At 35.5% G+C, this 24,523-nt stretch overlaps 2 protein-coding genes and 1 long non-coding RNA gene across 17 annotated transcripts; 1 reads left to right on the plus strand and 2 right to left on the minus strand.

Moving 5' to 3' along the window:
• Positions 1–1,503: 1,503 nt before the first annotated feature.
• LOC133859793 (putative cysteine-rich receptor-like protein kinase 9) lies at positions 1,504–5,797 on the minus strand. 4 transcript variants are annotated; one of them, XR_009898806.1, is made up of 6 exons: positions 4,603–5,797; positions 4,191–4,321; positions 2,625–2,798; positions 2,353–2,504; positions 2,168–2,257; positions 1,504–1,834 (listed from the first exon to the last, which is right to left on the minus strand). XR_009898806.1 is itself a non-coding variant. In XM_062295472.1 (3 exons), the coding sequence occupies exons 1-2, from the start codon at positions 5,432–5,434 to the stop codon at positions 4,221–4,223; spliced, it is 933 nt and encodes a 310-aa protein (XP_062151456.1). In that variant the 5' UTR covers positions 5,435–5,797; the 3' UTR covers positions 1,508–1,834; positions 4,191–4,220. The 4 variants fall into 4 exon arrangements, 1 of the variants encoding a protein (XP_062151456.1); XR_009898817.1 differs by lacking the exon at positions 2,625–2,798 and having other exon boundaries at positions 1,506–1,834; XR_009898822.1 differs by lacking the exon at positions 1,504–1,834 and having other exon boundaries at positions 2,020–2,257.
• A 1,614-nt stretch (positions 5,798–7,411) lies between these two features.
• LOC133852114 (pentatricopeptide repeat-containing protein At1g06710, mitochondrial) lies at positions 7,412–16,677 on the minus strand. 12 transcript variants are annotated; one of them, XM_062288824.1, is made up of 8 exons: positions 13,590–16,677; positions 11,624–11,931; positions 11,450–11,532; positions 8,931–9,101; positions 8,567–8,767; positions 8,383–8,464; positions 8,147–8,307; positions 7,414–7,786 (listed from the first exon to the last, which is right to left on the minus strand). In XM_062288824.1, the coding sequence occupies exons 1-2, from the start codon at positions 16,584–16,586 to the stop codon at positions 11,887–11,889; spliced, it is 3,042 nt and encodes a 1,013-aa protein (XP_062144808.1). In that variant the 5' UTR covers positions 16,587–16,677; the 3' UTR covers positions 7,414–7,786; positions 8,147–8,307; positions 8,383–8,464; positions 8,567–8,767; positions 8,931–9,101; positions 11,450–11,532; positions 11,624–11,886. The 12 variants fall into 12 exon arrangements, with proteins under 12 accessions (XP_062144832.1, XP_062144855.1, XP_062144848.1 ...); XM_062288817.1 differs by having other exon boundaries at positions 8,383–8,475; XM_062288856.1 differs by having other exon boundaries at positions 8,378–8,475.
• A 1,698-nt stretch (positions 16,678–18,375) lies between these two features.
• Positions 18,376–22,216, plus strand: LOC133859956 (uncharacterized). Its single transcript, XR_009898835.1, has 3 exons — positions 18,376–18,477; positions 18,607–18,774; positions 21,845–22,216. It is a non-coding gene; the product is annotated as an uncharacterized LOC133859956 (long non-coding RNA).
• The last annotated feature ends 2,307 nt before the right edge of the window (positions 22,217–24,523 follow it).

The raw sequence follows: 24,523 nt of genomic DNA on the forward strand, positions 1-24,523 counted from the left end.
TAAAATAAATTTGGAGAATTTTAGTAAATATATATATATATATATATATATATATATATATATATATATATATATATATATATATATATATATATATATATATATATATATATATATATATATATATTAAATAAAAAGAAATTAAAAAAACAGAATTAAATATTAAGAAAAAAAATTTCACAGTTAGCCGCGTGTATTAATGTACGCGTGGCCAACAGTTGGCCGCGTGTATAATAATACACGCGGCCAATTGTGCAATTAGTGTCAACCGGATCCACCGCGTGTATGTACGTGGCTACTTGCACGCGGCCAACAGTTCGCCACATGTACAGTGATCGTACACGCGGCAAACTGCAAGTGGCGAAAATCATTTTTTTTTGTAGTGTGCTGAGGTTACGTGGCATATCTTTTGTATTTGTTGTGTTGATGGTATTTGTTGGCTGATTGGTTCGAGCAAAACACACTTCAAGGGCAAACCAGAGGAGAAAATCAGAGCCAAAAACGAGGGAGGGAAGAGAGCAACTTTCTTGAAAATTTCTTCTTCTCATATTCTTCTCTCAGGTCTTTCTCGTATTCCTGGACAAGTGTACAGTGACCAAATTCGCTGGGAAAGATGTGGTTTCATTGACGAGCACCAACTTCATGGCCAATATTCAAGCTACACTACAAAAATACAGATTTTTTTTTTTATCGACAATTAGTGACGCGTCTCCGACCTTACTAATCATTGCGTCAATAATGGGATTTAGTGATGTGTTAACATTTGACACACCACTAATCAGTGACGTGTCAGTGTTTGAAAACTTTTTGAAAAACTCTTTAAAAATAAAACCACTCAAGAGTAGTCAAACTCAAAAAATCAATCCAATATAAAAGAATGAGAAATTACAAATAGTTCACACTTACAAAACCTTTCTAGTTGACACACCCTTGTACTAGATATAGACATGTGACTCGCTTGCCCGCTACCACAACATTTCTTCCAGAACTTCTGAAAAAATTATTTTACTTGATCTCTTTTACCGAAACTTCGACAGGCTTCAGTTGTTGTTGATGAATGGTTGTGGTTTTACCGAAACTTCGATAGGCTTCAGTTATTGTTGATGAATGGTTGTGGTTTACAGCAAAGACTTTAAGAGATGTGCAATTGAGAGCATAAAAACCTAAATTTTCTCTCTTAGAACATGAAGGAAAATACTCTTTTCTTCTTTCTTTTTTTCAGCTCTGAAAATATTGCTTCCAATCCTTACAAAATTCGTGCTCCAGAATTTCTTAAATAGACTTAATTGAGAAAATAAATGTAAAATCATAAATTCGGTTGACAAAACGTGCAGATTTTCTATCCTCTATTTACGGCCCATTTTGACCCGGTAAACATTGGAATTGAAAAATGTTTATGAAATACAAAGTTTTATTATTTTGAGTCATCTTTCTAAAGCCATCGATCAATTTTGCTTCAATCGGAGCTTGAAATCAAAAGTTATGATTATTTTAGACCAAATTTATTTCTTGTCACATACACATGAATCATGGACATGTCTAAAACATAAACTGGAAAATACTTCATTCTTACATGGTTCTTAACAATAATTCAAAGTAAATAGGGACAAGCGCCACTCTCAAATACAACGTGCGCACCCGCTTTTTATACACGCATGACAAAGGAAACTAAACAAACTATATTGTGTTAATTAAGGGACGACAATCAGGCCCAACATGCATGCAGCTAGGTCTTCGGATATATAAGACATTTGGACACTCCTGTGAAGACTCCTTAAAGGGTGATAAGGTTATTACTCACTCTACAGTACAACTATCTCTTCTTCTAGTTAGTCTGTAAAATAAATTTATAGGTGGAAAGGTAAGTCTTTGACTTAGTACTAAACCCAAATAAAAACATGTAATTAATCTTTAAAATATACATTAAAAATAGTAATGTAAATTTCCATAAAACAGAAATAACTTTGTTAGGGAAACACTCTTTATACAAGAAATATCTTTATTTTGCAAAGAACAATATTGCAGGAAATAGCTGTAAGAATTAAACTTTAACTTGGCATGAAAAATATTGCACGAAATAACTATAAGAAACCAAACTTTAGCTTACATAAGAAAATAAATAATAACTGTACGTACAATGAAACTCGCTTTTCACTTTACCTTTTACCTTTTAATTTTTCCCTTGGCCTTTGTCATACGAGTAACCCCCGTACAATTTAAGGTTGGTGCGTTCTGAGGGACATCTACAATAACCCACCTGTACGTGGCCAGAGGATGAGCTGAATTATACAGCAAAACACACCCCCAATTAGGTTTGGGCAAAAAAATCGACTACTGAGTATCGTCCGATACCTTTCGACACTGTCTAACCGACAGCTGGTAGGCGGTAAGCTTTTTGAATTTTCGACCATGTCAGATTGAGTAGACGGTATAATGTTTAAAAAGTCAGCATTCCAACCGACATTACCGCTAATTAAAAAGTCAGATATCTGATAAAATATTACCTTGAGACCAAAAAATAAATATCAATACCTAGCTCGATGAGTGAAGTATAAGCAATAAGGAAGATAATAGATGCTTTGAATCAATGCAATAAATGGGATGCAAAAAACATGTACACTCACTCATGCGAAAATAAACGGCATACGAGTGAACTGTTGGCCTCAATTTCTTTTATATTCTGAACAAAACATGTACACTCTCTCAGCTTGGATTACCATCGAGACGAATATCCACCAAGAAGAAGAACCACCAAGCACCGTCCATCGAGCTAAACCACTAGATTCCGAGTAGCTCTCCTTCAAAACAAACGCTTCTCCCACTCAGACATTACCGACCATCACCGTTACCGACATGTCGGTAACAAAAAAGAACTTTGGCATAAGAAGTTGATGAAAATTCCAATTTTACCAACCGTGGCGATGCAAAGTACAAAAATGCCTATACCGTTATCAAGTTATCTGATTCCCAACCCTACCACCGATCAACCATGGATGGTTGACTTTAGACCATTAACCTATGATCAGTGGCACTCTCAAAATGGGGTTTCTTGTGACTATAAACACCACAGTACTGTTAGTGTGGTTGCCCCTGGCTGACTGACTCTACCAAGTATATACCAGTGATAACTGTAAACTATGTGCCTTAAAGTCCAGCTATAGAATACTTTAAAAATATTTTACTTTATATTTCAAGAAATCTTTTATATAAACTTGCATGCATGTACATAAATAACTTTATTTGTAAAACTTCAGAGAATACTCTTCTTTAATTAAATTAAATTGAAAACACACACACACACATTTGCTCTTTACATCTTATATATACTTTACTATTTATAAAATAAGCTTTTTAAAACTTAAGATAAAGCTTTGCAAAAGAGAATAAATTTCCTCAAAATTAAACAAATGTAAATAAAATTGCAGAACTATCTTTTCTTATAAAGAGCTAGGTGAATAAAATAAAAAAGTTGAACTTTCAAAATAATGCAATTATAAGATCACCCTTTGAAAAATAGTGCACTTATATACAAATTAAGAATGATAATTAACGAAAATTAATTTCACATAATTTCGGAGAGCACACACATATTTACCATGTATTCGGTGTCACAGTAAAAAGATATGTCAACTGGCTTAGATCGGCTTACTCACATGAGTGATCGCCTTTGGCACTTAGGTATCGAGCAAAGATGGGACAGTGCGTCCCCTTGATGCTTATCTAGCAGATAGAGTTGGTTGACATAAATATATGTTATCCTAGCTAGGGCTAAAATGAGGTCTTTATTTTTGTTAAGACATACAATGCATAAATAGCCCACAATTCATGTAGCCTCTAACATGATTGAAAACAGAGAGAGATGATCGATACGGCTGGACCATGCCTACTATGTGCAAATGAGAGATGTAGTAAATATATGGCGCCCACAGCTCAACAGAGTAATCTCTCTGTCTCGTTTTCTTGAGCGTGTAAGACATATTTAGACCGTGGGCATCGTCCTAGTAACATGATCCATCATTGATCGAGAGAAGAAAAACCTGGAGGCTCAAGAGCTAAAGAACATGGAACAACTTCATAGATCTTGTTTTCGGTGCATTAGAAGTACCATAAAATATATTTCGATCTCAGTGCAATATTTTCTAACATACTCTTTTCATAATAAATAACAGTGAATTAATTTCTTAACTTACTTCCTGATTTTTCTCTTGGCTTCCTCACTCTTATAAATAGATGCAAATGGAGACGACAGGTAGTACCACAAGAGCAAGAACGGCAGCCACACGTAGAATGATCGCAATTCGAGGTTTGTGACTCTTCTCACCTGCAAATTATTCGGTTAAAAAAATCCCTCTTAAGATAAATAAAAAAATAAAAAAGGGAAAAAAATAAAAAAAAAATAAAAAAGAAAAAGAAAAGGAAAAGCGAAAAAAAAATCATGAAAATATTAATTAATAACAAATGATCATGAATTCATGATCAAAGACCATGCACCTAGCTAGGAATAGCTCACTTGGACAAAACATTGACATGCTAGCGTCACAACTTACATATAATCACATAATTTGATATGTTTAATTTCAAGCATAACGACACAACTGGTACCTTGTGGTGCTAGTGATGGTGATGGTGCTGATGCTGGTGGAGGCAATGGCGATGGTGCATCAGCTGTGCGGTGGTAGAAGTCGAAGTTCTCGAACCTAAAATTACAGCTGGGTCTAAGAACTCTCCCACCTATTGCCCCAGCATAAGACCTCCAAAAATTTTCAAAAGCCCTCCTCAAGCAATAACTGCAATCTTGCTCAGACAAATCAGGTGTGCACTGAACAAGTGCATTCATTGTTTGGAAGTTTGGTCCTGCAGCTACTTTTCCTGTTGCAAACTTACGGAGAGAACCACCTGTTGCAGCTCCATCTCTTAGGTTTTGCAACAAGTTCCAGAGGTCCTTGTTGAACTCAAACTTGGCATCGCCAGCTGATATGTTATAGATGCTCACAATAAAAAATTCAGGAGTCTCTTCCATGCTGCTAAATATGCTGCGGCTTGAGTAGCGCAACATGCACTCGTCATACCATACCATTGCTTCCTTCTCATTGGGACAACGCTCTAGTGTGAGATAATCTTTAGAGATATTGAGGCAATTACGGCATTCATCAGGCTTCAAATCTCCTCTACAAAGTGCAATTGCATATACTTCGTGAGGCTTTTCCCCATAAGACGAATTATAGAACCCGTAGTCAATTTCAGTGCTGTTGGAGGAGAGGGAGGAGAAGAGGTGATTCAGGTTTGCCTTGTAGCCACTGCTGTACTTACCACCCTGCCTATCTGAACAGGAATAGCGAAGGAGCGTTGGCCCAGCAACGGCAGGAGCAATGAGAATGCATATGGCAGACAGGAAGATTAGTAGTACTGATGATCTTGAAGAAATCACTGCCATTTGTTCCAGAAAACGCTACCTATCAAGTACTAAGATTGTATTGATAGTACTAGTCCATGATTTGGAAACTCTAATATTATTGCCTTTCTGGTCACTGCAAGGGCATACCAACCTAATTTTGTCAACCATGCATGCATGCAATTAAGTAAGCCTCAAGCTAATGAGAAGCATTAATTCATTTTGTTTCTCTCCCTGCATGTGGATTCAAGGATTTCATGAAAGAAAAAGGCCTGCTAGCTAGCTAGCTTCTTCTCAAGATCGATCTTACTGTGTCCTTATTATTTCTCAACAATTAAACACGCGCGGTGAAAATGAATTAGGATCCCCTAAAATTTTTAAAGAATTAGTAGATTTTTTAATTACAAAATTTTTGTTGTTCCTAAGCATCAAAAACGCTTGATAAAGGCACCTAAATCAATTGTTACTACTTTGAACAATGACTAAATTATGTTGTTGGGCTTTGAGATAGCCCAAAGTTTAATTAGGGAAATATTTTTTAATTCAAACGACGGTGCATTAATGTATATATATTTGTTGGTGCATCCGTGAAGGGATAGATGGCCGGTTTCAAATTTGTGAAAATCATTGACCAAATTAAACTATGTATATAAAATTTTGATGATGATCAATAATTCTGCCGTTGGCAAAATGAATAAAGAATTTGTGGGAGCCGAACAATTGTATTTTAGTCAAAAGAGCATGAATATGGCAAATTAATAACTGTCTTAATTAATTAACCTCTCTCCTTTTATATATCTTCTTAATCACTCGAGCTAGCTAGGGAACAATTTTCATTTTGCTTTTGCTTCTTTCCGATAAGGAAAAGGCATGCACCCCAAATATACTCATCCCATCACATTTTTAAATAAATAAATGGTAGCTATATATGTTTTTGAAGAGCAATCCCTTCGAATAATATTAGAGTGTTTTTGTTTATAGAGAAATAAATACGTCCAATAAAAGATCGCATTTGGATCCGGTCGCTATTCACTTGACTCTTTGATATCTTTTAAGATCTTGGGCTATATTTCTTTTCTCGTTCTTTCCAATTTTTAAGGGATGATCCCCTCTGTATACACTGTATATGATCGATATGCCTCCATTTGATGTTTTTAATATATTTACTTAGAGAAAAAAGTAGGCACAGTTATAGTTATGTTTTACATATTATTTAAGTTATCTAAAACTCACGTACATTTTTAGAGTTGATGGACTACTATTTTCATGGATTAATATTTTCTTTAGGTACGCCTCATGAAGCAGTTATATTATAGTTATATGAGTTTTTTTTTTTTTTTCAATAAAAAAATAATAATAATAATAAATAAAAAAAGGTAGCTGGCCTCAATGGGAGGGGAAATGAGAGTTTCAAATCAATAATTCAATAATTTACACATCATGAAACGTAATCTTCAGTTGATTGAGCTATTCATTAAGGTTAAGTTATATGAGTGTATATATATATATATATAAGTCGGGTTGAGTTTATACAAATTCGACTCGTTGAATAAATGAGGTTAAATTTCTATTCAAACTTTGTTCAATTAATATATGAATTAAACTCAAGTGAAGTTTATATGAATTGAGCTCAAGCTGATAATGAACAAATCGATTCATTTACAATCCTACTTGCCTTCATATTATTATCATTCTCTTCAATTGTAAAAGCTTGGGGTCGGTGAATCTTAGCAGAAAATGTGGAGACACTTGGTACTTTATTAAGAGAAAAAATACATATGCATTTTCTACGTATCTCCGCACAATCAAATTTTAAATCCATTATTGAATTTGTGGAACCCAATGTAGGTCCCATAAATTCAATAGTGAATATGAAAATGAAATGTATTAAAAATGTGTAAAGAAGTATTTATATCATTTCTCTTTTCTTAAATAGTTTGGAGTTATCATTTTACATTTTGGTTTACCCATTTGTTTGACCAAGACAATTTGAAGGTTGAATATGAGGTTGAGGAATATTAAAACTAAAATATTTTAGTAGCATTTTGTAGTATAAATTAGTTGATATAATAGAGAAATGATATTTTTACATCTCTTTTTTTAAATAAACCATTGCTCAATTCCTCAATTACAGTTTGCATGCACACCATATATGTGTAGCTAAAGGAGCGATGTAAGAATGACTATCTTGCAGGTCTGTGTACACTCCCTAGAGATGAGTCAGCTAGCTGAAAATACTGAAAGTGCCGTTTTACCTCATTCTGGATTAGGGAAACGTTTTTTCCACACGTATGCCCGAAACCAAAGCTTACTGCAATAAGATTGTCCTTGGAACCCATGGGTCTGTTTGGTTTGTTCAAGCAGCCAACTCTTCATGAAATAGGTATGTGGGTCCTACAGAACAAATGATTAATTTAAAAATGAGATGTACAAAAGATGTATGTGTATCATGTGACGGTTGATGTCTCCTTTCAATAAGTGAGATTTGCTAATAATCAACTATAATTTGAAATATATATTTCTATCCAATCATTTGAAATTTATATATCTATCTACAAATTTTCATCAACAATACCATTTGAATTAAGAAGTCAAATCCAAGTTTCTAGTCAGATGCTTCCATTTCAAGGAACCAATGCTTCCATTTGAAAGAACGACACTCGGCTGTTTGGGTTAGTGGATGACTTCAAAATGAATTAAATTGCTCAAATCCGCTCCGGATTTTAAAAAGTTAAAATTGCAAATTCCATCTACCTGTTGGAGCAGTTGGAATTTGAAGAATCCACACGGACCTTCGATGACTCTGTTTGGTAGGCAAGAAAGTTTGCAGCATCCTCCTCACCACCAGACTTGCAGACTTTAGTGTTCCTCTCTAACTGGGTCGTTGTCATACAACTTGATATTTGGACATGATACTGAGGTTTTCAGAGCTTTGTGAGTGAAGAAGTATTTCAGCTTGTGGAAATGATGTGGGACAGAAGGTACCTTACCGTCGGGGTTGAAAGCAGGCAAGGGTTTACACTACGTCAATCACGTCTATCGCTTCCACTACGTCAGGAAAAGTGCTGGGGCCTATGGGAGGACTGAGGCGGTGAAAGGAGCAATTGATGGAAAAGATCTCTAGAACGTACACCTTTATTTGCTATATAAAAGAAGCTTGTAAAAAATTATTACCGACTGTCATTGAAGAACTTTTCTGTAGATCTCTGCTCTTGATTAATGCTGATATTCATATGCTCTATTCATGAGACTCCTAAAGGCTGTGAGGTTTTAGCCACCACCACGCCGGCACCATTTTCTTTTGATTGATAACTTATATATATACGTATTCAGAGGGTTTAGAACCCATATTCCAGGGGAGGAAGTACCGGCGACCTGTGCACCAAATGCATATAAGAATGGGGCTATGTGATACAAGTATTTTGGGTCATAAAGCGCTCCATGAGGTAAGAAAATTGCGTAAGAAATGTTTGTGAAAAAATCATTTCCTCAATGAAAATTTATAAATAAAGTTTTGGGTAAGATTAACGAAAAGTACCTGATTTGAGCAAAAACAAGCACCAGAAGATAGTTTCCAGCATCAAATATCCTGCTTAAAGTGGCCCAGCTAGGAACAAATTCTTGGCGTGACAAAAACGAACACTCCTACTCGAGGCACAGCAAAACCGAACAACTTTGTTGAGCTTCTTACCACCAACATGATTGATGCCTACAGTTCGATATTGACGTGTAACACATTGAGAAAGCGGAATCCACATCGAGTATAGCCTATTAAATACTTACCATTGAGTCTGGAAGTCATATATACTTTTCTTTTCCTTTTTTTAAAGTAAAGCCAAAAAGGCAAGACATGCAACCCAAGTAAACATGATGTATGCAAGATTAAGAACAAGGAAAGAGAGCACAAAAATCTATAAAGCTAGAGAAATCAAGAAAGGTGTTAATAGGGATCCACTCTGAGCTCATCTTTTCACAATCATCGAAACTTCGAACGTTCATTTCTCGCCAAATGTACCACATTAGACATAAAGGGATTACATTTCAAATTACATTCAAATCCTTCCAACTAAACCTTCTTTTCCAACACGCCAAGAGCTCCACCACCTGTCTAGGTATAACCCACTATACTCCAAACATTTTTAAAACCAAAACTTACAAGCCTCTTGCCATGTCATAGAGAAGGAGGTGATCAGGAATTTCCTCACTCTTTTTGCACATATAGAATCAATTTATCACTCTGATGTGATGCTTGGGAGATAATTCATAGTGGAAATTTCGCCTAACAATGCTGTCCACGTGAAGAATGACACCCTCAGAAAAGCCTTACAACTCCAAATGCTCTTCCAAGGAAAAGAGTTGTCAACATTGGGAATGAGAACTTTGTAAAATGTTTTCACCTCAAAAGTTTGTCTTTTGGAAGGAACCCAACAACACTCATCTTCCATGTGGAAAAAAATATAGAACATTGAAATAGGAAAAAGGACTCCACCTTCCAATCATGTACCAATATGATAAAATGCATATCCTAATGCACCTCGTCATTGTAAGCAAACAAATGGTCAGCCACAGAGCATCTCTCTTCCTTGCAATGCAAAATAAATCTGAAAAGGAGTCCTTCATGGGATGATCCCCATACCAAATGTCCTACCAAAACCTAGTCCGAGAGCCATCACCTACCTTGATAAAAACGAAACTAGAAAAGGCATCCCAACCTCTCCTAATATATTTTCATAGACTCACCCCATAAGGCACTATGACAACTTTAGAGCACCATCTGCCCGCCAAACTACCATTTTTTTTATTGGTAAGTTACACACGCACTTGGTGGGACTTGAAAACAATTCCTACTAACAGTTAGAATTTCTTTGAATACGTCCTTGAATTCATTCGTGACGTGAGCAATCAAATTACTTCTTTTCAATTGTAATGTAAATGAAGTAAATAAAAATGTTAATAAGTTGATCAAGTTTGATAGATTCACCCTCTGAAACAAAAAGTTCCGGTCCCAAGGGGATAATATCAACCACTTGACACCAGGGTGCCTTCTATTTCTAATAGGCCATGAACTAGATCAGAATCATTCTCAACGAGTCCATAAGAAGGGATCCCATTTTTTTCATCAGGTTCGAGTAGAGACCAAAGGTCTTGAGCAACACCATAGACTTAAAGTTTTTGGGTTTAATGGTGTTAATCTTTCCAACAAGTGGTAGCAGAGTCAATCGTGATGTGTATATGGTGGAGCAAGGATGTTTCGCAGGCACGAACGAGGGTTCCCAACTTCCTGAAGTAGGGGCAAAAGGTGCATGGTGTGGACATCAACGAGGGTCCCAACGGTAAGGACAAACATGCATGGGACAAGCATGGAAAAGGGTCCCCAGAAGTTGAAGAAAAGGAGTATGGCACAAGCACGAACGAGCGTCCATGTGGTAAAGGCCAAGGTGCATGGCGTGGGCACGGAGAGGGTCCCTATAATGAGGGCAAAGGTGCATGGCGCAAGAATAGACAAGTCCTTATAGTAGAGACATAGGTACATGGCGTAAGCCCAGACAAAGGTCCCTAGTGTGGGAAAAAGTGCATGGTGCGGGTACAAACGAGGGTCCTTGGAATAAGGGCTAAAGTGTATGGCACAAATAAGCCTACATAGCACATAACTAATCTTGAAAACAACCCATAAGATTAATAAAACTTCAATTCAAGGGGGAGTGTAGCGATGTGGTGATGGATTCACATATGAGGGGGAGATTGTTGAGTATACACGTGTGTAAAAAAATGTTCACAAGTATAAGTGGTTAATATAGCATAGTTGGGTTCAAACACATAGGCTTAAGCTTTTGAGTTGAATAATGTCTCAATATGCTATAATATGATCTCACTAGAACACTCCCCAAGGTGTTATTCTCCCCAACAAGCTGTATTCAATGCAGCTCCAAGGTACGATTTTTCTCAAAAGCTAGCAAAAGGAATGGCGAACTTTTATTTACACTAAGTGATGAAAGAACAAGATACACATAGCTACCACGGTCTAGCTCACAGAAAAATAATAATGAATACACTGACCTTGTCATGATAAATGAAGGGTATTTCAGACGTGAATTATTTTTGCAGCATTTACAGGCATCATGCTCAATAAGCCTCATCAACTGTAAGCAATGGTGCACAATATAAATCCATAGAAGAACAAAAAGGGCCTTTTTTTCTTTACTTTTTAGTAAGAAGTTAGAGAGGGCTTACCAATTTTATGACTGAACAATTGAAGAATAACAGATTTTCCTCAAGCTTTATTTAATTGCTCCAAATAGTAAGTCAAAGCTGTCCAGAACTGATACTCATTTCATTTCTCATGCAAAGGCTAATCAAATCCTCAGGTTTTCAGATGTGTGCATCAAGACTTGAGAGTCATATATCAATGTTGTCATTCTTTGTGAAAAAATTTACCATGCACTGTTATTTCATCACATCGACCATAAGCAAAGGCAATAAATGTGCACAAAAGCCTACTTTCTGTAAGATGACTCTTCTTCTTGAAGCCAATGCACATCCTGATCAGAAAAAAAAAAATGATAAGTTTTCATAAAAAGAAATGACAAATGATGAAATGAACAATTAGACAAGCAACTAGACAACTCTCGAATTCTTGAAAATGCAGAACCAAAATACAGGGGCAGCTTCAAATTTTGAGCAACACCAAGTGTTTGTGCTAACAGCTTCGGTTTTCTTTTAAAAAGCAAGCAAATTAATCATTTATACAATAGATGCTCTTTAATGTTTTGCATTCCCAGTGACAACTGTTAGAAATTAATTTTGGGGGAAAAGAAAGTCATTAATACTGGAGCAATGATAAAGACTGAAGGGAGGCCTTCCACCAGAGCCAAAAGATTTGTGCATGTCTATTGGCCCGTCCACTGGATGCGGTTTAATCTTTTTCTGAAGTATCTTATCCTACTGTAATATTACAAGCATCCAAAAGTTCCCTATAAGCAATCCTTCCCAAGCAGTTTTTCATACTTGTTAGGCTACAAAAACTTGAAAAGATTTGGATAAATAAGATAGAAAACAGATCTACTAAATAGATCTATACAACTATCTACACCTAAGTAAAAAATTTCAAGCTTCACTCCTCATCCTACTAGCCTGTACATGCAAAACCCAATTTTCCAAGTACAGCCAAAAGGTTGTAGGATATTATAGAACCACCAAATAACACTTCCTTGCTCAATGCACTCAGGGATCTGCTCGAACCTAGATAGAGTAGATAACTAAGAAGAAAGATATAATGATAGATAGGTAGTTTCCAGTGCAGCAAGAAAGGTAGCTTTTATTGTGTAACTCAGTAGCTGTAAACCTTTCACCATGCCACACAACTCTTTTGCAAAAGTGAGATAGCATCATCCCACAACAGAAGTTAAAATAAATATATGCTCCTAGAGGGTGCAAATTCATAAACCATAATTTATTGCCATAAAAAACAAAACCCAAAGATATTTTCATTTGGAGCACTCACTCAATGAAGCTCTCTCGTACTCTCATACCAACTTCAAATTTGATATGTGAAAAAGGCCAGGGCATGTCATAACTGAGATCCCCTCATGATGTCATTGAGTCCATGAAAATACTTTCTTTCTTTTTCTTTTTTTTATTTCCACTAGAAGCCCTACTACATGCTCACATGCACCCATTGCATGCACATAAGCCCTACCCATTGCATGCACATAAGTGCACCCGTACGCTTTTTTATAAAATTCTCTTACTTATCAAAAAAAAAAAAAAAACACGCAAACAGACAGTTACAGCACTACAAAATTAAGATGGTAAAAAGAAGAACGGTAGCATTTATCCTCAAAGAAGTTTGAGGAAGAAGTAAGTTGCATTTCAAGCCAATTTGTGCAATTAGAATGTCTTTAAATCCTTCTCACAGCATGTATACCGTATCTGAGTGTATTCTTAAATAAATCAAATTTCTTACAAGCCATTTAAGGTCTATCACAACTAAAGAGGGATTCTGTCAGAATAGGATCTTAAGTCTTACAAACTTTAAGGTAAGAAGCAATCTCACGACTAAATGGGGAATGTGGATAGAAACTTATTTTTGATAAATTATTGAGAACTGATCACTTCAGGCAAAAATATTGTTTATTTCTATAAAGTATTCCAAGGCTTGAGAAGACAAAAATGTAGAAAGAGATAGAGAGAAACTGACCATCTGACATATGCTATCTGATAATTGAAGTGCTTCTTCCCACCCGTTAATATTGATTAGCCCTTTAATAAGGTGAACAAACGTGTTAAGCTCTGCAACACCACCTCTCTTTACCATATCTGCATACAGTTTAAAAGCCTTATCAACCTTACTTGCACGGGAGAGGCTCTCAATCAGAGAAGTATACATATCCTTGTTGGCAGTTGTTAAAGGAAAGGATAACGGAATCTCTTCGTGCAGCTCTAGAGCTGCTTCTAGTCTTCCAGCCTTAATAAAACTATCAACCAATATTCTGTATACTGGAATAATCGGAACTGAATCATTCTCACTAATCTCATCCAAAAGCCCAAGAGATAAAACAAATTCTCGGTTGAAACCTTCAATGACCTTACGGTAGCTTGATATATGCCTTGGCCAGTACATCTGTTTCATTTCATCCAAAAGTTTGTGAGCCTCATCAAAAAGGCCAGTGGCACAACAGTGGTTTATCAAAACCCTATAGGTGATAAAATTTGGAGCACAACCCTTTGAACTCATTTCTCTCAAGAGTTCAAGGCATTTATCAACTTTACCCAGTTTCCCAAATCCGTCGATCATTGCAGTATAAGTCACAACATTTGGATAGCACTCTTTTTCTTCCATCATCAGCATAAGTTTATAGGCTTCATCTGTCTTTCCAACTTTACAGAGGCCATCAATCATCGCCGTGTAGATGACAACATTTGGAGCACAAGAATTTTCTAGCATTTTAGACAAGACTTTCAAAGCGAGATCCAATCTTTTATCCTTGAACAACCTGTCAATCAAAGAGCTGAAAGTATAGACATTAGGACTATAACCACGCTCCGACATGTTAGCAAACACCTCTTGTGCTTCATTTAACTTCCCAGCCTTGCAGAATCCATCTATAAGAGCATCATACACAATATGGTTTGGCTCACAACCTTCCACCAACATAGCATCTATTAAGTTATGGGCCTCTTTGACCTTGTGAGCTTTGCACAAACCATCAACCAATGCTCCATATGTGAAAACATTTGGTTCTTTGGAATTGCCATCATCAATCCTAAAATATATATCTACGTCAGAGGCTTCCACATTACCTCTCATTCTCGCATAAACTTGGCAAGCTCTTCCAATTTCTCCAGCTTTACAGTGGCCATCAATCAAAGCAGTATATGTAACAACATTAGGAAAGCAACCTTCAGAAAACATCAACTCAAAGAGTTCATTTGCATTGGACAGTTTCCTAGCTTTAAGAAATGCATGTATAAGAGCAGTGTAAGTGACCACATTAGGGGCACAACCATCCCTTACCATTTCATCAAACCAGTTGCGAGCCTGTTCAATGAGACCAGCTTTACAGAAACTATCAATTAAAATCGTATATGTATAGACATCAGGAACAACACCATTCCTTTTCATTTCTTCGAACAATAAAAAGGCATTTTCTACCTTGGAGGCATTGCACAAAAATCCAATCACTTTAGAATAGGTACTAGAATCTGGTATAAATCCCTTACTCATCATTTCACGAATAACATTATATGCTCTCTCAAACTTTCCAGCGCCACAAAGGCATCGAGCAAAATTGCTTATATTAACCTTATTCAATACAACCCCTGCATCAAGCATCTCACCATACGCTTTCTCAGCCAACTCTAACATGTCTGAGCTTGGTAATTCCTCATTGCCACATATACCACCGACCAAGATATTGTAGACAACGTAACCTGGCTGACAACCGCATATTACCATTTTCTTAATCAACTTATAGGCATAAGAGTAATCTCCAGATTTGCAATAGGCATGAACAAGGGAATTAAAAATCCTAGGACTCGGGTAACAACCTTCTGTGATCATCATACTGAGAATTCTCTTACACCTACCAAGCTGTCTTTTTCTCAAACACCCACAAAGCATAGTCCTATATGTCACAACATTAGGAAGGCAAGAACTTGATCGCATTCGGTTCAAGAAATCCATAGCTTCCTCAAAAAGCGAAGCTTCACACAACCCAGATATCATCTTTGTATAAAGAACTGTATCAGGCACAAACTCTTCCTTCTCAATCAACGTGAGAGCTTCCCTCCACCTCCCCGCTTTGCAGAGAGAACGCACAAAACAACCTAGGGTAAACCCATCCATGCTAAACCCCAAACTCGACATCTCCCTATGAACCAAATAAGCCGTGTCCAACCGATCGGCTTTAAGAAACACTTGAACCAACGCATTATAGGTCCATCTTGTGGGCTTGTACCCAAAATCCTTGAGCCTCCCAAGCTCCTCCAATGCTAAATTCCACAGTCCATTTCGGCAACACTTCTGAATCAAAACGTTAAGCAACTTCCCAAACACTTCCTTATCATCATCTTTAATCTCTCGTAAAAATTGTTCCGGTACTCTTTCATTATCATCACACCCCAATCTCTCTAACAATGCATCATACACAGCTTTTGTGTGACTGTACCCAATTTGCCGCCCTGCCCATATGAAAAACTTGACACCCAATTCAGGATTTTGTGCAAGACTCAACACCTCCACCACCAAAGTTTCATCCAATTTCCCCCTGAACTGCCTAAGAAACTTCTGGGTTTTGTCACCAAACCCATCATTATAATCCCGAATTGCATTCGATATCAGAACAGCCTCGTTCGAACACTTACCGGACTCGGATTTCGGCGCCGAAGACCCGGTATCAGCATTGGGATCCAACGAAGAGTCGCGCAGAAAGGCAAAATCTTCGGCCGAGACTGACTCGACGCGCGTAGTCTCTGGCAAAAAGGGGTTATCCGGATCGACCAATCCTTCGAGATTGTCAGGGGAGTAGGTGGAGATGAATCTGGCGACAAGGGAGAGGAGATTTTGGCGGGAGATTTTGGGTGCATAGGGAAATGGTAGTGGGGATTTGGAGGGGAAGAAGGGGTTGGACCGAAGAGAGGGAGAGAGAGAAGGGAGTGAGTGAGAGAGGATAGTCTTTATCCCTCTTTTGCTCATTCCTTGACGAACGAGTATGAGAATGTTTTCCAAATGTAAATCAGTAGGTTCAGGGTTTAAGGTGAGGGAGACACAGAGTGGGGGCTGGGGCTGGGGCTGGGGAGGGGGAGAGTGTTGACTGTTGAGAATGAAATCAAATTTGAAATTCAGGTGCTTTGAAAGAAAAAAAAATTGAAATTGTTAAAAACAAAAAGACTTGAGAAAGTTTTACTTATCCAATGTGCCCTAAGTTTCATCACAAAAAGTCTCTTTTGGTTCATAAAATAAATCTTTGAAATGGAATGAGTATTTCATTGAAAAAATTATTCTTTTATTTAGTACAACTTAATTTTAGAAATAGATATTCTACGGAAATAATTATTCATAAGGAAATAGACAACTTTTAAAAAAAAAAAATTAAAAAAAAAAAAAAAAAAAAAAAAACCAATTTTTTTTTAAAATTTTTTTTTCAAACTACACTTAAAAAATAAATAAATAAAACTTAGAAATTTAAAAAAAAAAAAAATAAAGAATTTGACCTTAGATCTGTGGCCAGCCACCCACCCACAACAAACTCCGAGTGAGATTCTCACCACCTCCAGAATGCCTCGTGGTGGACACGCGAGGCCCTTCAGGGGTGGTCCGCACCACCCTTGATGAAGCTTGGGAGTTGCCGCAACCATGCACCTTCAGAAGCATTCAGGGGTGTCGCGACTACCTCAATGCGTATCGGTGGTGGAAAGGCCACCCCTAATGGCATCGGGGGTGGCTGCACCACCCTCGGGGTTTGCTTTGTGTGTGGTGGCTGGCCACCTACAGTTCTAAGATCCAATTCTTTAATTTTTTATTTTTATTTTTTAAGATTTGAGTTTTTTTAAAAAAATAAAAAAATTATGTGAATTTTTTAGTAATTTTAGTTCAATTCCAATTGTGGTATATGTGTTGTTACCAACCTAAAGAATTGAAATAATTATTTCATTTCACTTTTCTTCATTCCCAGTAATAACTATTCATTTTTCTAACAGAATATCCATTTTGAGTATCAAACAAGGCCTGAGAAAATAGTATTTTTGAGTGACGTTGTGAACCTAGTATATTTGAGTATAGTATTATTTTATAGTGATGATGTGTCTATTGTCAGCATTTCAGTTTCTAATATGAAAACAAGTTTTTCAACCCTTTAAACGCTGAAGGGTTCTTTTAACTTGTTTAATTAAGATCGAGAACAACCAACACAAAAAACTAACCAATATTCGATAGTTTGCAAATTGCAAGGAATTAAGACATGCACTAGCTAGCATGCACCCACAAAACTACGTACCTATTAATATTGGAAGAACGGTGGAGTAATGCTACATGTCATACCTATGTCCCTCTTGTGTCCCTCTAAAAATAAGGTGGCTTTTAAAATCACCATTGAGCTTGTGATTGGTCAAAATTAAATTTTGATCACATGGTGATTTTAAAAGCCACATCATTTTTAAAGGAACATGAGTATGACGTTTAGAATTACTCAAAACGGTGATGTTATTATTTTCAAAACCTTGCTCTCACCAACAAAACAAAACAAATCTTTTTGTACGTGTACGTATATTAATCTTCAATAAAACTTTTTATATTAGATTAAAATTTGACCCTTAACATGTTGAAGCATTTTTAAGTATCTTAATTAACGTACCTTTTGGCCCCTCAAAATTCTGAAAGAAAAAAGTATCTTAATATGTCCCTCCAAAATCCCAAAATTCTAGAGTAAATAATTTAGGCTATAAATATATAGGCAGTTTTTGTTCTTGGTTAATTGGTATAAATAATTAGAAGCACATTTGAAGCACATATATGGCGAAGACTCCAAAATCTGTTTATATCCTTCTTATAATTATATTCATTATCTTCATCTTCGTTACAAGTGAGGGTGAGTAACTATATATATATAATCTCTAAATTAATTAATTTCAATGTTTTTTAAGCACCTTCTTATATATGTTGCATGCATTAATATATATCTAAAACTTAATTTGCCCTCTTTTGTTGAGTGAGATAGCAAAACATTGCCCGCGTTGGAGCCAAACATGGCATAAAAGATGCGCATACGACAGCCACTGCGACAAAAAATGCAAAGAACTGGAGCGTGCGGATTACGGAATATGCCTAAGGCTTCATTGGTGGTCATTTAGTTTTCACTGTTACTGCTACTTCGACTGTTGAATGGGTATGTTGTAATGAGAGCAGAACTATCATGTTTATTAATATTTGTTTGGAAAACGGGTTGGCATAAACTTACCTATTCATAATTGTCTAAAAGCAGTCGCTAATCTCATAGTCCCACTCATGTGTATTGTGTTATGCATGTGTTGTGCAAAAATCTTTTTTCCTTATTATAACAGCCCATTCGGGGGAAAGGATTCGATGCGTCTCAAGAAGTATATCGAGAATGTCACACATGAAGGAGACATTATTAATTCTGGTTACAAGTACTAGAATAACTGTACGTAACACCCTCATGTTTGTACTTAAGAATTTTTTACTAAGGTCTTGAGCCTAAACTTAGGAACCAATGTCATTAGACATTAGGCCTAGTAATTAAGCTTAATAAAGATTAGATCAAGCTCTCTAAAGGAGATTATGAAAAAATGATTGGTTTCATAAATTGAAGATTAATTTATAACATACAGCATATAGAACAATATGAAATAAAACATTATAATTTTAATGCAACATGAACTCTTTTAATTATATACATTAATTACCTTCAATCATGTTTAATTATAGATGACCCTTATTAATTAAATTGTATTGGAACCACAAATCACTCCATGCATAAGACCATCTAGGTAAAAAGAAAAGTAAGCTTTACATGGAATGGACTAATTAATAAGAGAAATTTTTCTTCATTTGGAGGGTCATGATTTCTTTTTTACTTCCCCAAAGTAAGGAAGCTTTTTCCTTGCCTTCAAGTCCTCAAATCACACGTCCATGTCTCTCCTCTTTCACCTCATCTCGTCTTGCATTTTCCTCACACTCTCAACTCCTCCAAGAGCTCATCACACTCTTTCATTAGAGAAACCTTTGAGTTCTAACGTGATTTTTCCTTAACTTTGTAAGTAACCCATCTTCTAGCTCCTCTTTCAAGCTATCATTTATGTTATGTTTTAACTTGTATGTTATATTTTATTTGGGTATTTAAAACCATGTAATATCATGCTTCAACCTAGATGAGATATTTTGCTTATGTTGTATAAATCTTTGTTTAAACCATGAAAATGTGACTATACTATTTTATTAGGTAACTTAACTCATATGTTGTCAAATTTCTTTTGTATACCATGAAAACACATGTTAAGAAGACCTCATAAAAGTATGTGTTGTAACCAAACCTATGTACCTTATGCTTTATTTTCTTAAATCACATCTATCTTATCTTAGATGACCAAAAGTTTTGTACATGACCAAGTGCATGAGCTTATGAACACCACCTTGTTATAAATAAGACTTCATAATGACCCTTTAATAATATTCTTCATGGAAATGACCTAAGATTCATACCCAAAAGTTTATAGTTGTAAATGATGTGAAAAAAAAAAATGGTTTTCAAAATGAGTAGTGAGTTTGGATTTTAGATTAGGTCATGATCTTTTATAACCAAAAAGTCTTCTAGTATGGTTCTTTTTTATTTCTAAACATTAACACTTAAAGTGATGTTAAAACTATTTTAAGAAAATATGTTATTTCTCATATATGACATCAAAAAAGTTTTTGATTTAAATCTAGAATATTTATTTTCATAGCATGTTTGAGTGGGTGTTTGATCCAAAATTTATTAAGTGAATAGCTTTAGATGTGTTTTGAGCCAATGGGCCAAGTAAACTAAGTGATGGGCACTAGTTTAGACCCATTTAGTGAGTTTTGGGCCTTAGTACTTAACCTAGTTAGAAGGATGTCCAAATGGGTCATTCCTAACCCAAGCCCCTATAAAAATAATTTTGAGATTATTTAAAAAAAAAAAATTAATAATAATTAATTAAAAAAATTATTATTGTTAATAAAAAAAATGTTTTTTAATAGGGGAAGGGTCAGGAAGTTGTGTAAGAGACAACGGACTCCTAATTAGGGTCTTTGAGTAGCTAACTCTGGACTAACATAGATGAACCTTATTATTCAGGTCTTAACAGATCCTCATATACCTTACTGCAATAGCGAAGTATGTGATACTCCTTATCCCTTCCAAATGTATTTCAATTCCAAGGATTTTCAATTTCATACTATACATGTTATAATGGATTATTTTGAAAGTTTAATTACCCTGCAAAGTAATGCTTCATTATTACCTTAACTATTTAAATGACATGTACGTATTATAGCATTTATCATAATTTGTTAGTGCTTTATATTGGTTCCTTTTTTTTTTTATGTCATCATATGATTTAAAAAACTCATTGCATCAGAATGATCTATAACTAAGTTGTCACTCAAAAGTGGGTATAAATGCTCAGTATCGAAAGGATAATTTCAAATTAGGGAAGCTTCTATTTTAGTGATTTTTCCCAAATGAATAAAAGTTTTCATTTATGGAAAGTTTCTAAATAAGGAAAGTTTCCATTTTAAGAAACTTTTCCGATAAAGAAATTTTTACGGAAAGAAGTGGTACCATTTTCACATGCTAAATTATACGATTATTGAAAGTTTAAAGAAATAAAGAATAAGCATGTGCAAGATTGAACCAAATTATGTAAATGAATATTTTAAGACACTTGGCCTAAGGAAAAGTAGCACGGTACCGGGCTGGGATGGAGTGCACCACACTGAAGTTACGGTTGTGTGAAGGTGTGGCCATCACTAAGTTGTTATGCTGATTGCACCCAAAAATTAATCAACTAAAATGGGCACCCCAAGACCACGGGTGTTGCCTAATCCTCGAAGGTTGGATTGCACAACCCCTTGCATATGGGGCGTAATTGTATGTGAGGCCATAAATGACAAGTAAAAAGATAAATTTTTACTAATTCAAGAATCAGGTCTTTATATCGAGTTTGATGAAAGAAGTTGATTTATGAAATATTTCTAAACATATGTTTTGTTTAGTAAAACTAAGAAAAATGTTTTGAAGATAGAAAAATGGAGTTTAACTCAAGTAATTACTTTATGTTATATACTTAAGTCTCACCTTCAATTTTTAATGTTACTTTATTTCAAAAAGTCTCAACTTAAACTGTTTTAACTCGGTTGAGAATATTATTTACTGAGCCTTTCGCTTACCCCTTATTTTCTCCCCCCTTTTCAAGGTTTTAGGCAGATGGGTAGGTGGCTGGAATGCTTAGGCTTTTGAGGGTCATCATCTCATCCACTATGTTACTTTATTGTATTTATATTTTGTTAAACTATGTTTTATGTTAGTAATTGCATCTGGCACAGACAAAAAAAAAATGGATCACTCAACTTGTTAAGTCGTGTTGTTATGTACTCTTTATGTTAAGAACTTATGCTTCCGCAAAAATATTATTTTCTCATGGCATGCATGGTAGTAGTTTACAAGTGCCATAGCGTCTTAATATGTAACATTGCGCCTCTGAAACTGTAAGGCTAACGGACTAGACTCTTTTGGGTCTAGGCATTACAATAACAATAACAATAACAAAAATGCTCTTTTCCTTGAACTCCTACTATTTTGTGACTTTGCCTCTCCACAGCTCATAATCTCATTCCTTTGGACAAATTGATGGCCCTTCTGAGGACATTGTATTAGACACAAAATGGAATAACAATAACAATAACAATGATGATGATGATATATAACAAATCAACGGAAAAAATTAAACAATAATTTTTAGGGCCCTGCTTGGTAAGGATATGTGTTTAATTCAGTGCAGATATAATAGCACTATATCAAGTGACATATTGACATTGAATCTGTATAAATGTTGAAGCTTTCCTTTCAGTGCAGGAGATATTAGAACTTAGAACTAATCTTTGCATATGACTCTAAACAATTGGAAAAACAAAACTTCAACTTCGATGCAAAAAAAAAAGAGGCTTAACTTTCTCTTATGATTCTCATGTCAATCAAAGAGAGTCAATTAAAGTTGCACCTACTTTTTAGCATTTATTATTCCTAATTCCACTCACTCCATGCAAACAAGCTGCCAAAAGGAAAATAAATGATAGGAAAGTAAAAATCAAGTTTTAACGCTCATCTCAACAATTTTACTATGGCAAACAGTTTAAGAAAGCAATTATAAATATAATGAAAGTTTAAGAAAATTAAGTGAAGTTTCTCCCAAATTAATCATTGTGTCGTGAGCGTGTTTAGGTAAAAAAGTAGCCACTTATAATTATATATGTTGCATTATCTGAAACTTTGCATTCTTTTGTTGAGATACATAACAGCACGACAGATTAAATTTACGTGAAACTTTGCAGTCATTTCAGCAAAACATGGCATAAAAGATGCGTATACGACAGGCACTATGACAAAATGCAAAGACCTAGAGCGTGCCGATTACAGAACATGCCAAAGGCCTAATAGGTGGTCATTTACTTATAAATGTTATTGCGTCTTCGAGTGCAGAACTTATATATAAAATGGTATCGTTTTACGTATGTGCGTTTTAGGATGCTTGTGGTTGTTTATCCTGTAACGTTTGTTCTTTCGGATGAATCGAATTTCAAGTTACCTATTTCATCCATATATATTGAGGAAATTTGGAGGTTTCTGAAAGATTTTTCAAGTGTTTTAGGCTTGAATACAGAAACAGTGTTTCAATACATATTGAAGAGATAAATATTATCTTTGACTTAGACTTGTGTTTGCACTGGGTTTCTCTTGTTGTTGATCTGATGAGGCATGGGATATGTCTTTATCTCTATCAGCCCCCATTGGCATGTCTCCGTACCAACTTGTGTTTGGAAAAGCAAGTCACCTCCCTATGGAGTTGGAACATAAAGCATATTGGGCGATCAAACGGCTTAATTTCAATCTCCACAAGGCTAGTTCTCGTAGGAAACTCCAACTTGATGAATTGGAGGAAATTCGGAATTATGCTTACGATTGTGCTAAGTTGTATAAGGAACGAATAAAGAATACTCATGACCAAAATATCTTGAGGAAATCATTTGACCCTGGTCAGAAAGTCCTTTACAATTCTCATTTGTATTTATTCTCAGGTAAGCTTAAGTCTCGATGGTCTGGACCTTTCATAGTTAGTATTGTTTCTACCCATAGGGCCATTGAGATTGAGGATCCCAATAACGGCAATGTATTCAAAGTGAATGGCCAACGTTTGAAACCGTTCTTGGAGCTGAGAAACCTAGAAATTGAGGAAATACTTCTAGACAATCATGTTTATCGATCCAAGTTGATTTTTAAGCAAGGTTTGACTAAAGACGTTAAACGTAGCACTTATGAGAGGCAACCCACTCCATTCCTGTCATTTTTTTTATATTCAATTCTTTCCGTTTATTTTATTTAGTTTTTTTTTATTCTCTTACTGACATTTCTCATGTGCATTTCTTGGCGCTTATTTCTATTACATGGCTGGAGTAGTGCTTTGTTTTTTAGGACATATGTTTTTGCATTCAAGTATGGGCGAGTACGTTACGCCCCATCCTTTCATTTCCTCCAAGTATTGTATCTTTATCCACACAATTAGAACAACGTGTAATTCAAGTTTGGGAGTATGGCAAGATATGAATGTCCTTTTGTTTTAATTTTTAATTTAATGTCCTTTTGTTTTAAAAAAAAAAAAAAAAAAATCATGCTTTATTTACCTTTTTTCTTTTTTCTTTTTTAAAAAGTGTTATTTATGAGAATGGTGAAATTTTAACTGAGATTTGCATCTCATTGGCAAGTTTAAATTTATGAACACATGATCATTTGACTAGGAAAGCTAAATTGGTTATTTATTTTTGGATAGTGATGATACCGCCTGTTTCACCTTGAACTAAGCACAAGCACATTAGCAACA

The sequence above is a fragment of the Alnus glutinosa genome, chromosome 1 (genome assembly GCF_958979055.1).
Source record: "Alnus glutinosa chromosome 1, dhAlnGlut1.1, whole genome shotgun sequence".
Lineage (NCBI taxonomy): Eukaryota > Viridiplantae > Streptophyta > Magnoliopsida > Fagales > Betulaceae > Alnus > Alnus glutinosa.